The sequence below is a fragment of the Vipera berus genome, assembly GCF_964194415.1.
Source record: "Vipera berus genome assembly, chromosome: 17".
Lineage (NCBI taxonomy): Eukaryota > Metazoa > Chordata > Lepidosauria > Squamata > Viperidae > Vipera > Vipera berus.
Genome location: NC_138220.1, coordinates 3,321,088 through 3,338,699, shown reverse-complemented (window position 1 = coordinate 3,338,699; position 17,612 = coordinate 3,321,088). Strand labels below are relative to the sequence as shown.

Here is a 17,612-nt window from a genome sequence, read left to right as displayed (position 1 = left end):
GGCAAAAGCGAGAACCCCGAGGAAAATATTAGAACACAGAACAATAAGGTCGAAAGGGACCTTGGAGACTTCTAGTCCAGGGGGGTCTTCCAACCTGGCCCTCGGATGACTTGTGGACTTCAACTCCCAGAATTCCTCAGCCAGCGTGGCACCCACTTAACAATGGTCTTGCTTAGCAATAGAAATGTTAGGCCCCGTCGTGGTCGTACGATGAGGACTACCTGTGCCGTTGCGCCATTCCAGATCAAGGCTGTCCAGTCTTGGAAACACCCCAAACCTCCGGATGTCGCCTCATTAATTGCATTTTCAATGTTTAATTCATTTTAATATGTAATATCATTAATTACATATTGAAGGGAGGGGGCTTCTAGCCGAGGCCCGGCTTTCCTTCCGCACACAGGACATCAAAACCTGCGCTTGGCATTTTAGACACTCAGTTGTTCAGTGCATTGCTTTAAAAAGAAAAAGAAAAAGAAAGAAAAAAGGAGGAATTACTATTGCTAGTAATTTTATTTATTTATTTCCCCCCCCCCACACTTTATAGAACCAGAATGCCCTTGGGATTTACTTGGAACAGCGGGGTGTGGTGGGTGCAGCTTTGCCTCTTTTCGTGTCGCCTTCGCGGGGTTTCCCGACGTTTCTGAAAAGTCCATGCTGGCTGTGGATGATGGACATTGTGATCCATCTCCTCCGGGAGGTGCTGGACTGGGCAAAAAGCGCTGTTAGGTAATCCTCCAGCTGATTTCGCCAATCACTTTTCGGTGGCCTGGCTCCACGCCCCACACTTAATTGGGTGAGAATGTTTTAATTCCTCCCCTAATTGATAATAATTCCCCCCTCCTCTGCCTCTTTTCTTCGTTTTTTTGTTTTTTTATAAACGTTTCGTTTTGACTCCATCATGCCTTCCCTTGCCCTCCCCTTCACGTGGCTTGATTTATTTATTTTTTTGGCGTCACTCCTTTATATATGTCCCTATCTCTTTTTTTTCTTCGGTTTGTTGTTTACAGTTTTAATTTAACCGGCTTCGGAGGATTTTAGGGAGAGAAACGACGCCAAAGGGGATCATGGCCGGCTGAAAACTTCACAGCTATGAAGACGTGGATTCTAATCTTTAAAAAGAGAGAGAGAGAGAGAGAGAGAGAGAGATGCTCTAATAAAAAGTGGGGTTTTATGATGTTCTTTTGATGGCGGTCCTGCTGCTGCCATCGAGTCGTCGTCAGGTGTTAGCAACCGCACAGGACAGGAGTCGCAGATTGGAGCCGCCATCTCGGCGTTCTTTCTAACGTCGCCTTCTTTTAATTTCTCCTCCCTTCTCCAGGTGAGGGTGTGGAGGTATCTGAAGGGGAAAGAAGTGGTGACTCACGAGATCCTCTTGGATGGCGGGAACAAGGTGATGATCGGGGGCTTTGGAGACCCCTTAATCTGCGACAACCAGGTCTCCACGGGGGACACCCGGATTTTCTTCGTTAACCCCGCCCCGCACTACATGTGGCCCACGCACAAGAACGAACTGATGCTGAACTCCAGCCTCATGAGGATTACTTTGCGCAACCTGGAAGAGGTGGAACACTGCGTGGAAGGTGAGTCCTAGGCTCAGAACGTGCAACCTTGGCTGGTTTGCTCTTTTAAGGCTAGGCCTCGTTGTACAACCGCAATTGTTGCTAAGTGAGACATTTGTTAAGCGAGTGTACAACCTTTCTTGCCACACTTGCCACACACAAGGTAAGGTAAGGTAAGATAAGATAACCTTTATTGTCATTTATTTATTTATTTATTTATTGCTGTGGGCACAACGGCACACATCAAAAATGAAATGCAGTTGCCCGCTCTCAAAGTAAACACATACATCTGAATTTTGATCCCCTGACCTTGGGGATGCTGCGACGGTCGTAAGTGTGAAAAACGGTCCTAAGTCACTTTTTTCCAGTGCCGTGGTAACTGAACGGTCCCTAAATGAGCCGTTGTAAGTCAAGAACTACCTCTGCTCTGCTCTGCTTAATCGTGGGAACACCAAAAATCATATTAGGCCTTCGGGAATTCCTAGCAATGAAGCCCAGTCCCTTAGGCCACCCATTTTGGAATTTACCACAAATCTCCTGTGTTATAATAATAAGGACCAGAACCTTAAAAACAAACCTAAAAGAAAGCTGAACACTCTCACAACAGGCCAAGATATATTCCAGGGTGTGTTTTTCATTTCCTGCAATTTGTACTCACTTGTCAAATTTCATAGGCCACCCAACTCCATAAAGACTCTGGGTGGCATAACATTATTACAAACTCTGAGAATGATAAAAACGAAGAAGAGAACGATGTACGACGCTAACGGGAAACATTCCAATAATATATAAAGTCCTATAAGGAACTTGTGTCCTATCCCAGTCCAAGATTTGAGGGAAACAGCCCAGATTTCAACATACTTTAAAAAAAACAACCGTTAAGATTGTTAGCTCTCTCAATCTCTGCATACAGCTTTAGGCTTTTTTTGTTGTTGTTAATCCTGACCGGCATTGTGTGTGTCCCATTCATAACAACTGTGTGTGCGCTCAAGGGTGTGTGTTCAGTAAGCTCCAAAAACCCTAAAGAAATTCCTGAAGCATTTTAAGAACTGGAATGTGCTCAGAGTTACACATTCCGGCTTGATTGCCTTTTTTTCTCTGTATTTGCTTTCCAACCTATGATGATGATGATGATGATTATTATTATTATTTTTAAAAAACAAACCACAATATTTGTATGCTCTCTGCCGTGCCATGCTGTGTGCGTGTATTGCTTATTATCCCTTGTTTTTGGAGAGCTGTTATGGCAGAGAACGTACTCCATAAATTCTGATTTAAAAAAATCGGCTGGTATTGCTTGAATTTCTTTGGAGCTTCGCAGAGGCGGCTGGAATACAGTTAGTCCTCAGCTCACGGCCACAAAATGAGCCCAAAATGTCTGTTGCTAAGCGAGACACTTGTTAAGCGAGTTTTGCCCCACTTTACAACTTTTCTTAAGTGAACCACTGCGGTTGTTAAATTAATAACATGGGCTGTGAAGTGAATCTGGCTTCTCTCTTTCACACACACACACACACAAATTCTGGGAGTTGAAGTACACACACACACACACACACACACACGAATTCTGGGAGTTGAAGTACACACACACACACACACACACGAATTCTGGGAGTTAAAGTCTTAAAGTTGCCAGGCTAGACCCAACCATTTGGTAGCCTCTCTAGTAGGTCGGAGAGAAATAGGGACATCTTAATTCATTGTCCCCAGTCCTAAACGTTTGCCCACTTCTGTGGGTTTTATATTCCAGAGAATAAATCCCATTTACCTCTGTGGATTTTTCTTCTGGTGTGAAAGATATAAGTGCCTAGAAGATGTCTGTTAAGTTTCACTCAATTTCCCTTGGATTCCTAGAAAGTGTTTTTGTTTTATTGGATACACTTTTTAAAACATTAGTCACCTTGCTTTCTGATTTGTAACATCGACTTGTTATTTCCTGCAATGTATACTTATCTTAAAGAGCAGGCTTAATGAAGAGGCAAAGGGCTAAATTTCAGGGTAATTTTGTGTAAATTGGGGTGGGTTGTAAGGAAAGCTGCATTTCCTCTGATTTTCCTCTTAGGAAAAGAGAGATGATTTATATAGGAAATAGTCGGAGTAATTAAAGCATGACAGAACCTTGATTTTTGGCTGCAAACCTTTATTGTCTTTTAGGCAGGTGCTACGAGTGATAATCTGTTTTCCACAGGAAAGCTGGTGACATGGCTAAAAATATATATATATATTAATTTCCTAAGCTGATATATGTTAGTGCAGATTGCCCTCAAGGCTACAGATTGAGCATCCGGGCAAATCGACTGCAGCCATGAAAAAAAATAATCTGGGACTTCAGCTGTAGAAGGAAATGAAGATTATAAAGGACAGAGGGGAAGAGAAACAAACCAACACCTTGACACGGGCGTGGGTAGGGAGACGATTGGCACGGTTCCCGACAGAAAAGCTCTCCGCCATTCATTCATTCCAATCCAGTGGACTCAGCTGCATTTTTGCTCATTTAAATCATGTGGACTTTGAACTCTCTCTGGGTGTATAGAAGAGCGAGAGAGGTGCGTTCCTGGGGATCTGATGCCAATCCAGACTGGTGACTAGGAAATTATTCAAGGATTTTCAAAGGGGCAGGAAAGGATTAATCCTCCTCTTCCTCCTTGTCAGAGCAGAAGTTTAATAGCTTGCCTTCACACATTCCACTAAGCCTTAACGTATCTGCTCTTGTTTGGCTTATCTCAGCTCCGACAACGTCTGACTGTGTAAACCAGGCTGCCGTGGCTTGTTGTAAAAAAAAATGCTTAACTGTGAGTGTGAGCCCAACTTTGGGGGGCTTAAACTTAGGCCAAATCCGAAAAGGCCCTGGGGGAAATTACCCATTTAGGAAAGTTTGAGCTGCTTCTGCAAGCAGTGCCATACGGAGCTCATTAAAGCGGGTCCCATCACGTTGCGTATGCTTGTACACAGACTGGCAGTGCCTGGATGCACACAGACAACAAACTTTCTGACTGACGTTCAGGCAGTAATCTTCAGGAGAGGAAAGCAGAATTTCAAACAGGAAATAACTCAAGATTGGATTAGACACCACAAGGTCATCGTTTTACTTTTGAGTGTCTCAGAAATAAGATCTGGGTCCTTCTTCCTGGTTAAGAAGCGAGCACTTGGTGCGGGAGATTAGATTTTGAAGGCAATTTAGCCCAGTCCCTCGCTCAGTTCAGAAACTTGAGATCTGGAACTTTTAAAACAGGGAGGGAAAAACCCAGATAGTACTGTGCCCCAGTTATTTATTTATTAGATTTATTCCAGGAGGCCCATGGGTGGCAGATAGATAGATAGATAGATAGATAGATAGATAGATAGATAGATAGATAGATAGATAGATAGATAGATAGATAGATAGATAGATGATAGATAGATAGATGGATGAGCTAGCTATAGAGATATAGATAGATAGATAGATAGATAGATAGATAGATAGATAGATAGATGAGCTAGCTAGAGAGAGAGAGAGAGAGAGAGAGAGAGAGAGAGAGAGAGAGAGATGAGCTAGCTATAGAGATAGATAGATAGATAGATAGATAGATAGATAGATAGATAGATAGATAGATAGATGAGCTAGCTATAGAGAGATAGATAGATAGATAGATAGATAGATGAGCTAGCTATAGAGATATAGATAGATAGATAGATAGATAGATAGATAGATAGATAGATAGATAGATAGATAGATGAGCTAGCTATAGAGATATAGATAGATAGATAGATAGATAGATAGATAGATAGATAGATAGATAGATGAGCTAGCTATAGAGAGAGAGAGAGAGAGAGAGAGAGAGAGATGGATGAGCTAGCTATAGAGAGAGAGAGAGATAGATAGATAGATAGATAGATAGATAGATAGATAGATAGATGAGCTAGCTATAGAGAGATAGATAGATAGATAGATAGATAGATGAGCTAGCTATAGAGAGAGAGAGAGATAGATAGATAGATAGATAGATAGATAGATAGATAGATAGATAGATGAGCTAGCTATAGAGATATAGATAGATAGATAGATAGATAGATAGATAGATAGATAGATAGATAGATAGATAGATAGATAGATAGGAAAACATTTCATCCCGATGAAATCTTCACCTGCGGCTGAGAATAAAAATGGAGCGAAGAATTGCTTTCTTCTGAATTCTCATCCATTTGTTCTTCCTTGAGGAATAAAACAAGGGAGGCTCTTTGCTCCTAATAACGTTAATGATTCATATCGGTTGACTATTCAGGAATTAACAGACATCCACTCATTCAGCTGGATAACCAACCTAGGTATTCAACCTGGGTCTTCCAAGGCTTAACAGTCCACATGCCTTCCTGAGCTGGTCTTCCCCACCCCACCCCCAGTTTCCATTTTATCCAGCTGCTCTTTCCCTGCCTCTCCTTTATTCCCACCCCCACCCCCCCACACACACCCCACTTTCTTTCTTCCTTTTCCTCCCAGCCTGTCTTAACACTGAGAAGTTTTGTTCTTGTAAAGTGGTCCGTGCAAAATTCCCTTTTCAGTGGCCTTAAAAGAGCTTGTAAGGATCTCCCGGAGGGAGGCTCCGAGCAAGGAAAATTGCTGGCAAAGCAGCTAGATCTTGGTGAAATCCATACATTTCCCAGGCTCCTGGCTCTTAGCAAAAACACCCTCAACTCTGGGAAGAGTTTTTCTTTTTCTCTCTTAATCCTTCCTTGTGCCTTTGTGGTGGCTTTCAGGCCAAAGAGGACCTCCTTGTTTTCTTAAACTCACTCTCTCTCTCTCTCTCTCTCTCTCTCTCTCTCTCTCTCTCTCTCTCTCTCTCTCTCTCTCTCTCTCTCTCTCTCTGTGTGTGTGTGTGTGTGTGTGTGTGTTGTGTCTTTCTCTCTCAAACTGGCTTCTGTTTCAGCAGGCTGAGAAAGTCGGATCAACAGCAGTGAAAATGGTATTTTACTGTAAGGGAAGTCCTGCTGGGCAAAATGTTGGCCTGGAATTTGTTGTGGGGCTGAAGTAACCACAGGGGGTTGAAGAGCAAGGTAGCTCCTTGCCTGCTTCATTTTGGAAACCTAGACGCTGTCATCATAATGCATCTTAGGAAGCCTTGAGTTGTAAAGAACAATGGTTAGTCTTCCCTGGTCTTCCCTAGGGCTTTATGATTAGTCTTGCAGAACCGCCAGGCTCTTCAGGAATGTAATATCCATCAGTTGTACTTTAGAATCGTATAGTCCTCTCCGCCTTCATCGGCTGGCATTTGCTATTTGATGCAGGAATCTTAGAATGACAGAGGTGGTTCCTTAGCGGCCCCCCCCCACCTTCTACCTCACAAAAAAGGGAAGGCCACCACCTTCCTGGGTCTTTGGCCTCACGGTTAAACTTCTCATACTATCTTAACAAAATGAAATTCAGTGGTGAGAAAAGCAAGGTTCTACATTTAGGCAAGGAAAACCAAATGTACAGGTATAGTATAGGTGGTACCTTGCTCAATGGTAGTAACTGTGAGAGGGATCTCGGAGTCCTAGTGGGCATTCGCTTAAAAATGAGCCAGCTGTGTGCTGCAGCTGTCAAAAAAAAAAACAATGCAGTCCTAGGCTGCATTAATAAAGGGATAGAATCGAGATCACATTAAGTGTTAATATCACTTTATAATGCCTTGGTAAGGCCACACTTGGAATACTACATCTAGTTTTGGCCACCACAATATAAAAAAAAAGATGTTGAGACTCTGGAAAGAGTGCAGAGAAGAGCAACAAAGACGATCAGAGGACTGGAGAATAAAATATATAAAGAACATTTGCAGGAATTGGGTATGTCTAGTTTAAAGAAAAGACGGAGTAGGGTGACGTGATAGCAGCGTTCCAATATCTCAGGGGCTGCCCCAAAGAAGAGGAGGGGGTCCACCTATTCTCCAAAGCACCTGAAGGCAGGACAAGAAGCAACAGATGGAAACTAACCAAGGAGAGAAGCAACCTAGAACTAAGGAGAAACTTCCTGACAGTTAGAACAATTAATCGGTGGAATGGCTTGCCTCCAGAAGTTGTGGGTGCTCCATCATTGGGTGTGTTTACAAAGAGACTAGACAACCATTTGTCTGAAATGGTATAAGGTTTCCTGCGTGAGCAGAGGGTTGGACTAGAAGACCTCCGAGGTCTCTTTCCAACTCTGCTATTCATACTATTAGAAAGAAAAAAACAGCTAACATGGCACTGTAATTGGCCTCCTTGCAAACTAAATCCTTTTCATTCTGTGTCCTGCATTCAGAGAAAATAAATCTTGACTTTCTTCCGTGCGACACCCCTTCAGAAGTTCGAAGAAGATTGTCCCATCTTCTCTCATCATCTCCTCTTCCGGCTGAATAGTCCCAGATTCTAACCCTCCGTTCGGCCACCTTGGCCTTCTCTGAACCCGTTTCAGATTTCTAAGTCCTTCCTAAATGTCCAAAGGAACCGGATCAAATTCTTGGCATAGGATCTGAACCCTGCGCCAACAACTCCAGAACAATGGGACCCGTGACTTAGAAATTATTTTTCTGTTGATGTGGCCTAAAACAGCATTTGCCCTTTTAATGTCACTTTGCTGAACTCTGGTCCGCTATTATTCCCGTATCATTTTCTTTCTTTTTTTTTTTTTTAGAAGTTGATACGACTGTATATGAAAAAGCTTGTTCTTTCCCTTTTATTCAGGTTCGACAGAGACCTATTGCCTGGTTAATGACTTGGTTGTTTTTAGCGTGATTTTAGATTATTTTCTCTTTTCCGCCCTCCCCCGCCCTTGCTTTTCCTGTTTTGGCTGGCTGACACAGATTCTCCAGGCTGTTTAGTTTAGAGGCTTATGAACTTCCCATCTGAGAAGAAACACAGAATGCAAAGTATCAGCTTGGTCACGGTCACTGGACTATTATTATTCCACAGAAAAGGAAATCTTGACAAAATCCAGTCTTCCATCTGCCTAAATCTCCCTTTTTCCTTCCTTTTGAAATGCTTTTGGCTTTCAGCAGCTTCCTGTTGGGGTGATACTCATTTTTTTCCATGGGAATAGAAATAAACCTGAGTCCTTAAAACTCAGGGGTCTGTGAATCCTTTTATTGGCTGTTTGGGAGGGGGGGAAAATGGCTACATTTGTCTCTGGACAGGCTGCTGTGCTTATATTGCATCTTGCAAAAATGGCTAAAAATCAGGAAAGAGTTGACTTAAGTGAGTCAACCTGATCAGGCAACAACTAGCTTTGGGAGAAGCTGGATGAGGCAAAACACGATAGACGTATGCAGCTAGTCCTCTACTTATGGCTCCAGTTGAGCCCCAACTTTCTGTTGCTAAGCAACAGTTGTTAAGCGAGCTTTGCCTCATTTCGTGACCTTCCTTGCCACATTTGCGAAGGGATGATTGAAAGTCGAGGACTTACCTATCCACACTCATACACGATAAGGAAAATAAAAAGAGACTATTTTGTCTCTCTTTCTCCCAAGGTTTAAATCTGAGCTCAGCCAGTGAAGCAGAGGAACAGAAGGAAAAAAAATATGAATGGATAAAGTGGATTATAAGAATCAGCTCCTGGACTTGTACAAGTTCTTGAGTGTATTTGATAATCAAAACCACTTGCACACTTTTCCCTTGTCGGGGGAAAAACACCCATCCATCTCCTTGCGGAAAGTTAATAAAAATAATAATAATACCTGGAATATAATATTATATATGTGATGATCAGAATGCCTCCACCCTAACGTATGTTGATATATTGGTTCTAATCCATTTGGTGGAATTCTTTTAACTGTAAACCACCACCATCACCCCTCTTCTTCTCTGTGAATCTTAAATCAAGAAAAAAACAGAAAGAATAACTTTCTGGATGAAGCGGTTGCTGAAATGTTCATCAGGGAAGGAAATGGCTGAGATATCCTTGGCAAACTTCAGCTTGTCACAGAGGACAGGATGAGGAGATAAGAGCGCTTGTGCATAAAATCATTTGGAGTAGGAGCCGGTTCCGTGGCACTTCGCTAAGTTAAAAAAAAAAGAGAGAGGGGAAAAAAAGAAGGATGTGTCCGTGGTCTCCATTAATTTTGGCATCTGTTTTCTGCCTCCTGAACCCCCCAGGCGGTAAATCTGAATTTCCAACCGCTGGAAGAGTTCAGTGTATCTGGTTCATAGTTGAGCTGACCCAGAAAGCCAGTTCTTCTTAGCTTCCCACATTTGAAATCTCCCTAGGAGCGAGAGAAGAATTTCCCTGATCTTGGTCGTGACTGCCAAAGCGACAGCAGCCTTGGCGGCAACCTTGCCCCTTGCAACATTCACGGCCTCCCAGCCTTCTTCTTCACCCAGTCAGATCTGTTGGAATCCCCGCTAAAATTTGCAGGGGGTAAAAGGAACAAAGCAGCTCTTTAAAAACACCCAAGCCAGAAGAGACCATTGTTTGTCCCATCTCACGAGATCCCGGGGACATACGGAGAAGAAGAAGGAAATGGTAAAGCAGCCAGGAGCTATCAAATGGCACATCGTGGTTAGCCTCCTGTGCTGTGAGGTACCAACTCAAAAAGTCCCCGGGAGATGCAAGGCCACAAGTCTGGGCCTGCCTTTCCCGATTCTGCCCTGACGAATTAAGATCAGGGTTGGCTGTTTGTCTTATTAGCGGCCCTGCAAAACTTGGCATTCTTTTGACGTGACTCCTGGAGAGACCAAGGTTTGGAGTTGAGAGTCCTGAAGCTTCACTTTCCCAAGGAAATCTTTGGGCCATTCTCCAGCCCATCGGCAGACTGGATTTTCACCCCCAATTATTCAACAAATTGCCTCTTCTGATGGTTTTAAATTCCTCCCCCCCCACCTTTTTTTTTAAATTACACAAATGAGTAAAGGAATATAATTCAGATGCTTTAGTTCAGCCTGGTGGCTTCTTTAACAGAGTTGGAGGGGAACTTGGAGGTCTTCAAGCAGGAGACCCTATACCAATTCAGACAAACGGCTGTCCGGTCTCTTTTTAAAGAGTACCCACAAGACGATGAGGCAAGCTGTGCCCTTGATTGATTGCTCTGACTGTCAGGAAGTTTCTCCTTAGTTCTAAGGTTGCTTCTCTCCTCGATCGGTCTCCATCCATTGCTTCTTGTCCTGCTTTCAGGTGCTTTGGAGAATAGCTTGACACCCCCCCTCTACTTTGCATCAGCCCCTCAAATATTGGGACACGGCTATCACGTTGCCCCTTAATCCTTCTTTTCACTAGACTAGGCATACCCAATTTTATTTTATTTTTTTTATTTTATTAGACTTATATACCGCCCTTCTCCCGTAGGACTCAACCACAACCAGTTCCTGCCAATTTATAAAGGCACGAGTAACCTGCAAAGGGTGGACAGAAAGGGTGTGTGTGTGTGTGTGTGTGTGTGTGTGTGTGTGTGTGTCTCAGTTACTTTCATTCAGCTTCTTCAGAGTATTTTCTTTTCCGAGCCTGCGGTCCCTTCTCCTTTTGCTTTCCCTCCTTGAGCGCGTCTGAGATGTGTTGAAAATTCCCGATCTACCTTTGGCATGGAGTTGCCCAGACCTGTGGGCAGAAGTCAGGGACATTCCTTGCATAGCTTGTGTTTTGTCGAGTAGGATTGGCGCTGCCAGGCATGGATCCCTTGCAGAGAAGGGCGAGGCACGTGGAGAGGGAGGAGAATGAGTCAGTGGTTGTAAGCTGCCGTGTCTTGAAACTAAAAAACACAGCCGCATCGGCGTAAATAACATGCGTGAGCACACGCGGGCCAGATGTGGGCTATATTTTTGTACGTGTGCAACATACATTTTGAGATCACGGCAGGCCCTTTTGAGCAGGCTTCAGCATTCATGGTTTGAGACCCTAGGCTCAGCATATACCCTTATGGGATGCTTTGCGACGGCAGGCTGTGTCCTTTGACGTGCCTCTCCAGAAGACTGGAGAAAGCAAGTTATAATAATGCACATGGTACCTAAAGTCTGTGGCATAAACGTAATGCAGCATCTGGACGTCCCCAGCAGAATTTTACAAGCTGGTCATCGATAGATGAATCTGCGCGAATGTCTGATCCATCTTGGCTTCAGAGCTGTGTCATCCTTTGGAGAAGGAGAAGCAGGTCTTGTAAATTAATTGATGGTGCACAGACATTTTGGCCAGTTTCTTTGACAGGGGGAACAGAAAAAAAATAATCCCCCCAATGAGGAGAGTTGAATAATTGGCATACGCGAACCCTGTATCGTTTCCCTCCAACTCAAACAGTAGGAATCTCAAACTCCTTACAGTATCCATACTGCAGCATGCATGAGGCCAAGATTTATGCCCTTCCTGATGTTTTGAAAGAAGTTGAAAATTTCACCTTCCTTTTTACTTTTTCTCTGCCCGGCCTATCTACCCAGTCTCATTACGCCCTTCCCTTTTTCTGTTGCAAACTCTCCTGATTTACAAGGTGAAGAAATTTGGCAGCTGTTCTCTTCCTTCCCTCAAGGAATGTAAACTGTAGTTCTTGAAAATGCACTTGGGTGCACACAGGCATGCATATAAACACATCCAGAAGATAAATTTAATACCCCCCCTTTGTTTTTCCCCCGCCAGGCAAAGGACCTATTGTTTTGCTTGGGGATTTCCTACTTTCAAAATGATGAGAGTTCGAATTCTTACTTAGCAGGGTTAAAACCTGGGAAGGAAGGCCCAGTGGGACTTTCCCAGCAGCTTAAGCAAACGCAAATGTCATTTAGATCTCCTCACCTTGCTGACAGTTTGGTGCTTTTGTGACCTAATTCTAGAGATTGCCGCTGCTGTGCTATCCCGAGGTTTTCAGCAGGCCTGTCAAACCGCCGGCCCCGCGGGCCGGATGCGTCACGCCGAAAGCATGCCCGGCAATGGGGGGGCGAAAGTCGCGAGACGTCGCGTGACGGCGTGAGTTTGACCTGCCTGGTTTTGAGGGTAGAATGTCTTGATGTCACATCTTTGTAGAAGCAAAGAAAAGGTCATAATATTTAGAAATGACCGTCTAGAATCTTAACTCTCTCTGCAAGGGGTGATTCAGATTATGACAAAGTTAATTTTACACCACCACCACCACCACCACCCCCGCACAAAAGGGTTAATTTTGCGTAAGCTCTGGTGCGGCAAAGGTTACAAGAGCCGTATACCAAAGTTCCTAATCTTTTCACACAGACGTTAGAGAAGTTTCCTGAGCCTGAAAAAACTGCTGCTGGGTTGATAAAAAGAGAGTTAAGATTCTTTTATAGAGCAGCAAGAATTTTTAAAAAAAAAAATATGTAAAGAGATGCAGATGCTTACCAAACCCTTGTCTTAGAATGCAGCCAAAGGTAAATTGAAAAAAGGATTAGCAAGAGAGATTACAGAGAAGTTGCAGCACTGACTTTGCATGGGACGAAAGTTGTTAGCATTTTGGACCAGCAACCTTATCTAGCAGTAAATATGCCAGCCGCCCACATAGTTCTCATACCCTCCCAAGGTTTTACAGATGAAAAATACAGGCTGTCTTGTGTGTTGAAACCCCCCCACCCCACCCTCCTCATTCCTAAAATCACTTCTCAAGCTGTCCCTTCCCCACTGTGTCACATTGCTCAAAGCTTTTTCCTGTTTGCTGAATGTTGCATTCATTTATTTTTCAGCTGCCTGTCCTGCAAAGATTTAGGAGTAAAAAAGGGGTATTTGTTCTCCGGGTTAAAGACATTCTAGGGGGGGGGGGGAAACAAGGCAAGCTTCAAAAACGGGTCCTAAACCAATGGGATGGCGACGCGTTGTGTTACATGTGAATTGTTCATCCCTCTGCATTGTGTTTTGAACCACTTGGGCTCTGCTGCTGTGAACGCGCCCTCCACACCAAAGGCCTAAATGGGAAATTAAGGCCCAGAACGCCAGGAAAATTCAATTTCTAGAGGTCCAGGCGTAGGGGTTGTGGGGGGTGGGTGTAGCAAGGGACGAAACTGTCAGATGCTGGAAATGCTTCCAGGCCCAGCGGAAGAGTGAGCGATGCTGGTTTAAAACTAGGTTGCAAATTTTGATCCATCTCGACAAAATTATTAATAATAATAAAAAAAGTCCCAGCATCTTAACAGATCTGTGTAGGAGAGTTTTGAGAAATGGAAGGAGAAGCGAAAAAGTGGTGGTGGAAATCTCCTTTAACAGTGTTTCTCAACCTTGGCAACTCCCAGATTTGCCCAGCTGCATGTCTTCCGCGTACGTCCCTGCCTGCGGTTGATCTGTATTCACATGGCACAAAAATCCAGAAGCGCAAACTTGCCCCTATGCCAAAGGCAACCTGGTAGGCTAATTCCTTTCTCCGTTTGAAATAAATAAATAGACATTTGCCTTTTTTCTCCCCAAACTGTGCCTTCTGCTGGCTGGCTGCAACTCTCTGGGCTAACGGCAAGCGAATTACCCCAGTGCTCTGTAACTCCTGCAGAGACACAACGGGCACGCGCGGATGAGTGAATGATGACCGATTTCCATTTAGGCCTGTGTGGTTTACAAGACCTGTTAGGCTGCAAAACTGAAAAACCCTAACCCTTTGAAGGGTCTCCTTGCAGATAGACGCAAGGCAGCGTACAGGTCAGGACAGGCCCAAGGAGACGGGCAGGCAGATTCAAAGTTAAGAACGGGGCTGCGTGTCGTACATCTGGTTCCTTCACCCTGGGAGAGGAAAGGAGTAGAAACAGCAGGTAGGTAGGCGAGGCTCCGGCGTAGAAAGGATTGCCCGCGGCAATAGGAAGGGAAGAATAAAGAATGCCGTGCTGTCTTTTTCGTGCCTCACAGAGCCACGTGCCACCCTCGCTCAGGGCCGCAGGCTTCGATCGGGATCGGATAGTCAGCCAGCATCCTGTGTGGGGCGCCACACTTTCTCTAGGGCAGGAGGAAGAACCCCGCAAGGAGAAAGAGGTTGTCGGAACTGGACCTGCATTTTCCGGCTCAGCACATCTGTTACTGGTGTCTTAACAGGATAACAGAGTTGGAAGGGACCTCGGTGGTCATCTAGTCCAGCCCCCCTGTTCAAGTAGGAGACAAGTTCTGACGAGTGGGTGTCCAATCTTTTCTTGAAAACCTCCCGCAGCTTTTGAAGGCAAGCCATTCCACTGATTAGTTGTTCTAACTGTCTGGAAATTTCTCCTCATTTCTAGTTTCTAGGTTAGCTTCTTATTTCTAGGCAGGTCTTTCGTGAGTCTACATTCCTCCGACGATGTTTATATACTTGGCCGCCTATAGAGGGCACCCGGAGGAGCCCTATCCAATAGGGGGCACGTGGCTGTCTGGGAAATCTCAACTCTACTGCTTTCATTCCCTCCATCCACAGAGGAAATTAAAATATAGGCAGTGCTCAGAGCTTTCTTCTGTTCTTCCACCAAGCCTGTCTCTGGTTCCACTTTTGACCTGATAAACAGCGTCTTTTGACGGAGCCTCAGAAATCGAAATTACTAATATTCACCGATCCACAGAAAACGATTCCTATTTAGTCGAATGCCTGTCTGCCATCCTTGCAGAGCTGGCAAACAGGCGACAACGGCAAACGGACCAGGGCAGTTAGTCACCTGGGAAAAAAAAAAAACACGAGTTACCAAAATTGCCAGCTTCTAGTTCGACATTGCCTTGATTGGATCCATTCACTGCCTCTCAGTGGTGGAGAGAGAGGAAAAGAAGAAGAAGATAGATGGTCTTTTCAAGGGGGGGGAAAGAAAAAACAACCCTTAGAATTGAAAAAGATCGAGAAAAGGGTCATTAAAATTATCCGGGGAAGAATTGGACCAATTTACCTGTGAGGATAAGCCAACGCAGATGGTTCTTAATTATTCGGAATAGACTTCTGGCAGAAGAGAGATTTGGCAGGGGTTTGGAGAATTACAGTATGCTTGGTTTGGAAGGAGAAAAAAAAAGGAGAAAAAATATGTTTCTATAATACTTGAATTGGTAGCTGTCCGTGAAATTAATCAGCGGGAGAAGTGGACCCAATAACTTGATGTCTCTCAGGACTGCCTATGGAACGTTTTTTTGGTGTTACCTGTTTCAAAATGTATTTCTATCTCATAAATAAAAGTGACCCACGCGGTAGGTCAAACTACCAGAAAATTGGAAAGGGGCGCGGGGGGGGGGGCTTAACTAGATCCAGATGTCACAGTAGAATCCTTGGGATGCCTCCCTTGTTTTGCAAAGGGCTGGACTGACCAGCGCCCTGCAGAATGAGAATTTGCAAGCTCAAAAGAGGAAGGGAGTGAGACCAAACAGCCAGCACCATGGGGTGTCGTTCAGCTGGAGCGTAGGCAAAATGACGTCTGATCTGTGGGAAGAAGGGGAAGGGAGAGAGAGTTTGAGGAACAGAGATAGGTTGGCAGATGTTTTCGCCAAACGGAAACTCTTGGGGGTTCTCTCTTGTGATCACAGCATGCATTCGGTGTTACTTCGTTAAAAGATTTTTCTTTCCTCCACGATAACTCTGCTCTGCAAGTGGTATTTCCTCTATAGGGGCCGTGTCCGCTTTAGTCCTAGTAGGGCACCACGTTGCTGTCGCAGATAAGAGTCGTGGACGACGTGTGGAGATGGGAGAGCTACATCCACCCAAAAAAAAAAAATCCATTTGGTTTTCCACCACCGATGTCTAGTTGTTTCGTTATGTATTTTGAATTCTCTTTCCTGGTTCAGTTACTGCAACCTCGGTGCAGTGGAGGAGCCTGAGGATAGTTCTCCCCCCCCCTCCACCCACCCACCCCGGCATCTGACTGTAAATGCAATCTTTTAAAAGTATGAATGTAAAAAAAGATCTACCCTGAAAAGGGAAGTTTGGGATGGTATCTTTGACATACTCGTTCTACAGGTGTGGGGGCATTTCTTTGCTAGGGAGTGTTAAGGAGGCAACCCCCGCCTCTCTCTCCAGTTTGATGTTAGGATCACCCTTGGTTTTTAGGCAGGGCTGACTTAATGGGGCACTGGGATGGGACAGTGAGATGCCCAAGCCTCCCCTCATGTCAAGCGCGTGGCGGGGGGGGGGGGGTCAGAAAGACCAGGCAGTTCAAATGAGCATACATATTTTATTGCTCTCTGCAAGAATCTGAACTACTAACTGGTCCAAGCAAATTGGTGGCATATAAAGAGCCCGTGGAATTCAAGGCGGGCTGGAGTTAGATTGCTTGTGGTCACGAAAGGACTCGTGACCGGTGGCACGTTTGACCCCTCCCTCCCTCGGGCTCAGCCTGGTCATCTACACCTCGGCTCCGATTTTGGGGGGAAATGATTGGGAATAACATTTCCTGCCTTGGACTTCAAAGGCCTCGCTCTGTGTACGCTGCTTTGACCGTGGGCGTCAGCTGCCTGGCGGAGTCACAGCTGTTCTAAGCAGAGACAGATGTTCTGAGTTATACTCGGTGGGACTTGGCCTTCCTTATCTTTCCCTTTTTCAAAGCTTGGGCTTTTTCTTCCATGGTCAGAATTTCCTTATCCTATAGGAAGGGCCCCTGGGAGGTGAAATAGCTCCCTCCCTAATACAGGCAGTCCTTGACTTAGGGCCACAACACAGCCCCAAATTTTTCTTGCTAAGCAAGACAGTTGCTGAGTGAGTTTTGCCCCATTTCATGGCCTGTCTTGCCGTCGTTGTTAAGTGAAACACGGCAGCTGTTAAGTTAGTGACAGGTCGTGAAGTGGACCTGGCTTTGTTCCCCCGTTGACTTTGTTCGTCAGAAGGTCGCAAAAGGGGATCAGAGGACCCCGGGACACTACGACCGTCATAAATACGAGCCAATTGCCAAGGCTCTGAATTTTGATCGCGTGAAGGGGGTGCTGCACGGGCTGTAAAGGCGAAAGATGGTCACGACTCGCTTTTTCCGGTGCCGTGGTGACTTCAGTCACTAAACAAACCGTCGTAAATCGAGAGCCGCCTGCACTGACCCGTCACCGCAAGAAACGGGAGGGGAAGTGACGATGTCATGGCGGACAACTGCATGCAAATGACATCACTCACTCCACACATGTCATCCAGCTGATGGTTAGGGATGCTGGAGCAGGGATGCCAAGCTGGTTAGGGATGCTGGAGCAGGGATGCCAAGCTTCGTCCGTTATTAGAAGTTCTGTCGATGCTTGGGAGTTTTGCC

The 17,612-nt window shown here is 44.9% G+C and overlaps 1 protein-coding gene across 2 annotated transcripts in view; it reads left to right on the top strand.

The window, feature by feature from the left end:
* AGRN (agrin) overlaps positions 1–17,612 on the top strand; it is a 128,421-nt gene that overhangs the window by 7,876 nt on the left and 102,933 nt on the right. For both annotated transcript variants that reach the window (XR_014028210.1, XM_081341355.1), the window contains exon 2: positions 1,319–1,580. Coding sequence is in view for 1 of the 2 variants with exons in the window: in XM_081341355.1 (XP_081197481.1) it covers positions 1,319–1,580 (262 nt within the window). In the remaining variant the exon portion in view is untranslated. The remainder of the gene's footprint in view (positions 1–1,318; positions 1,581–17,612) is intronic.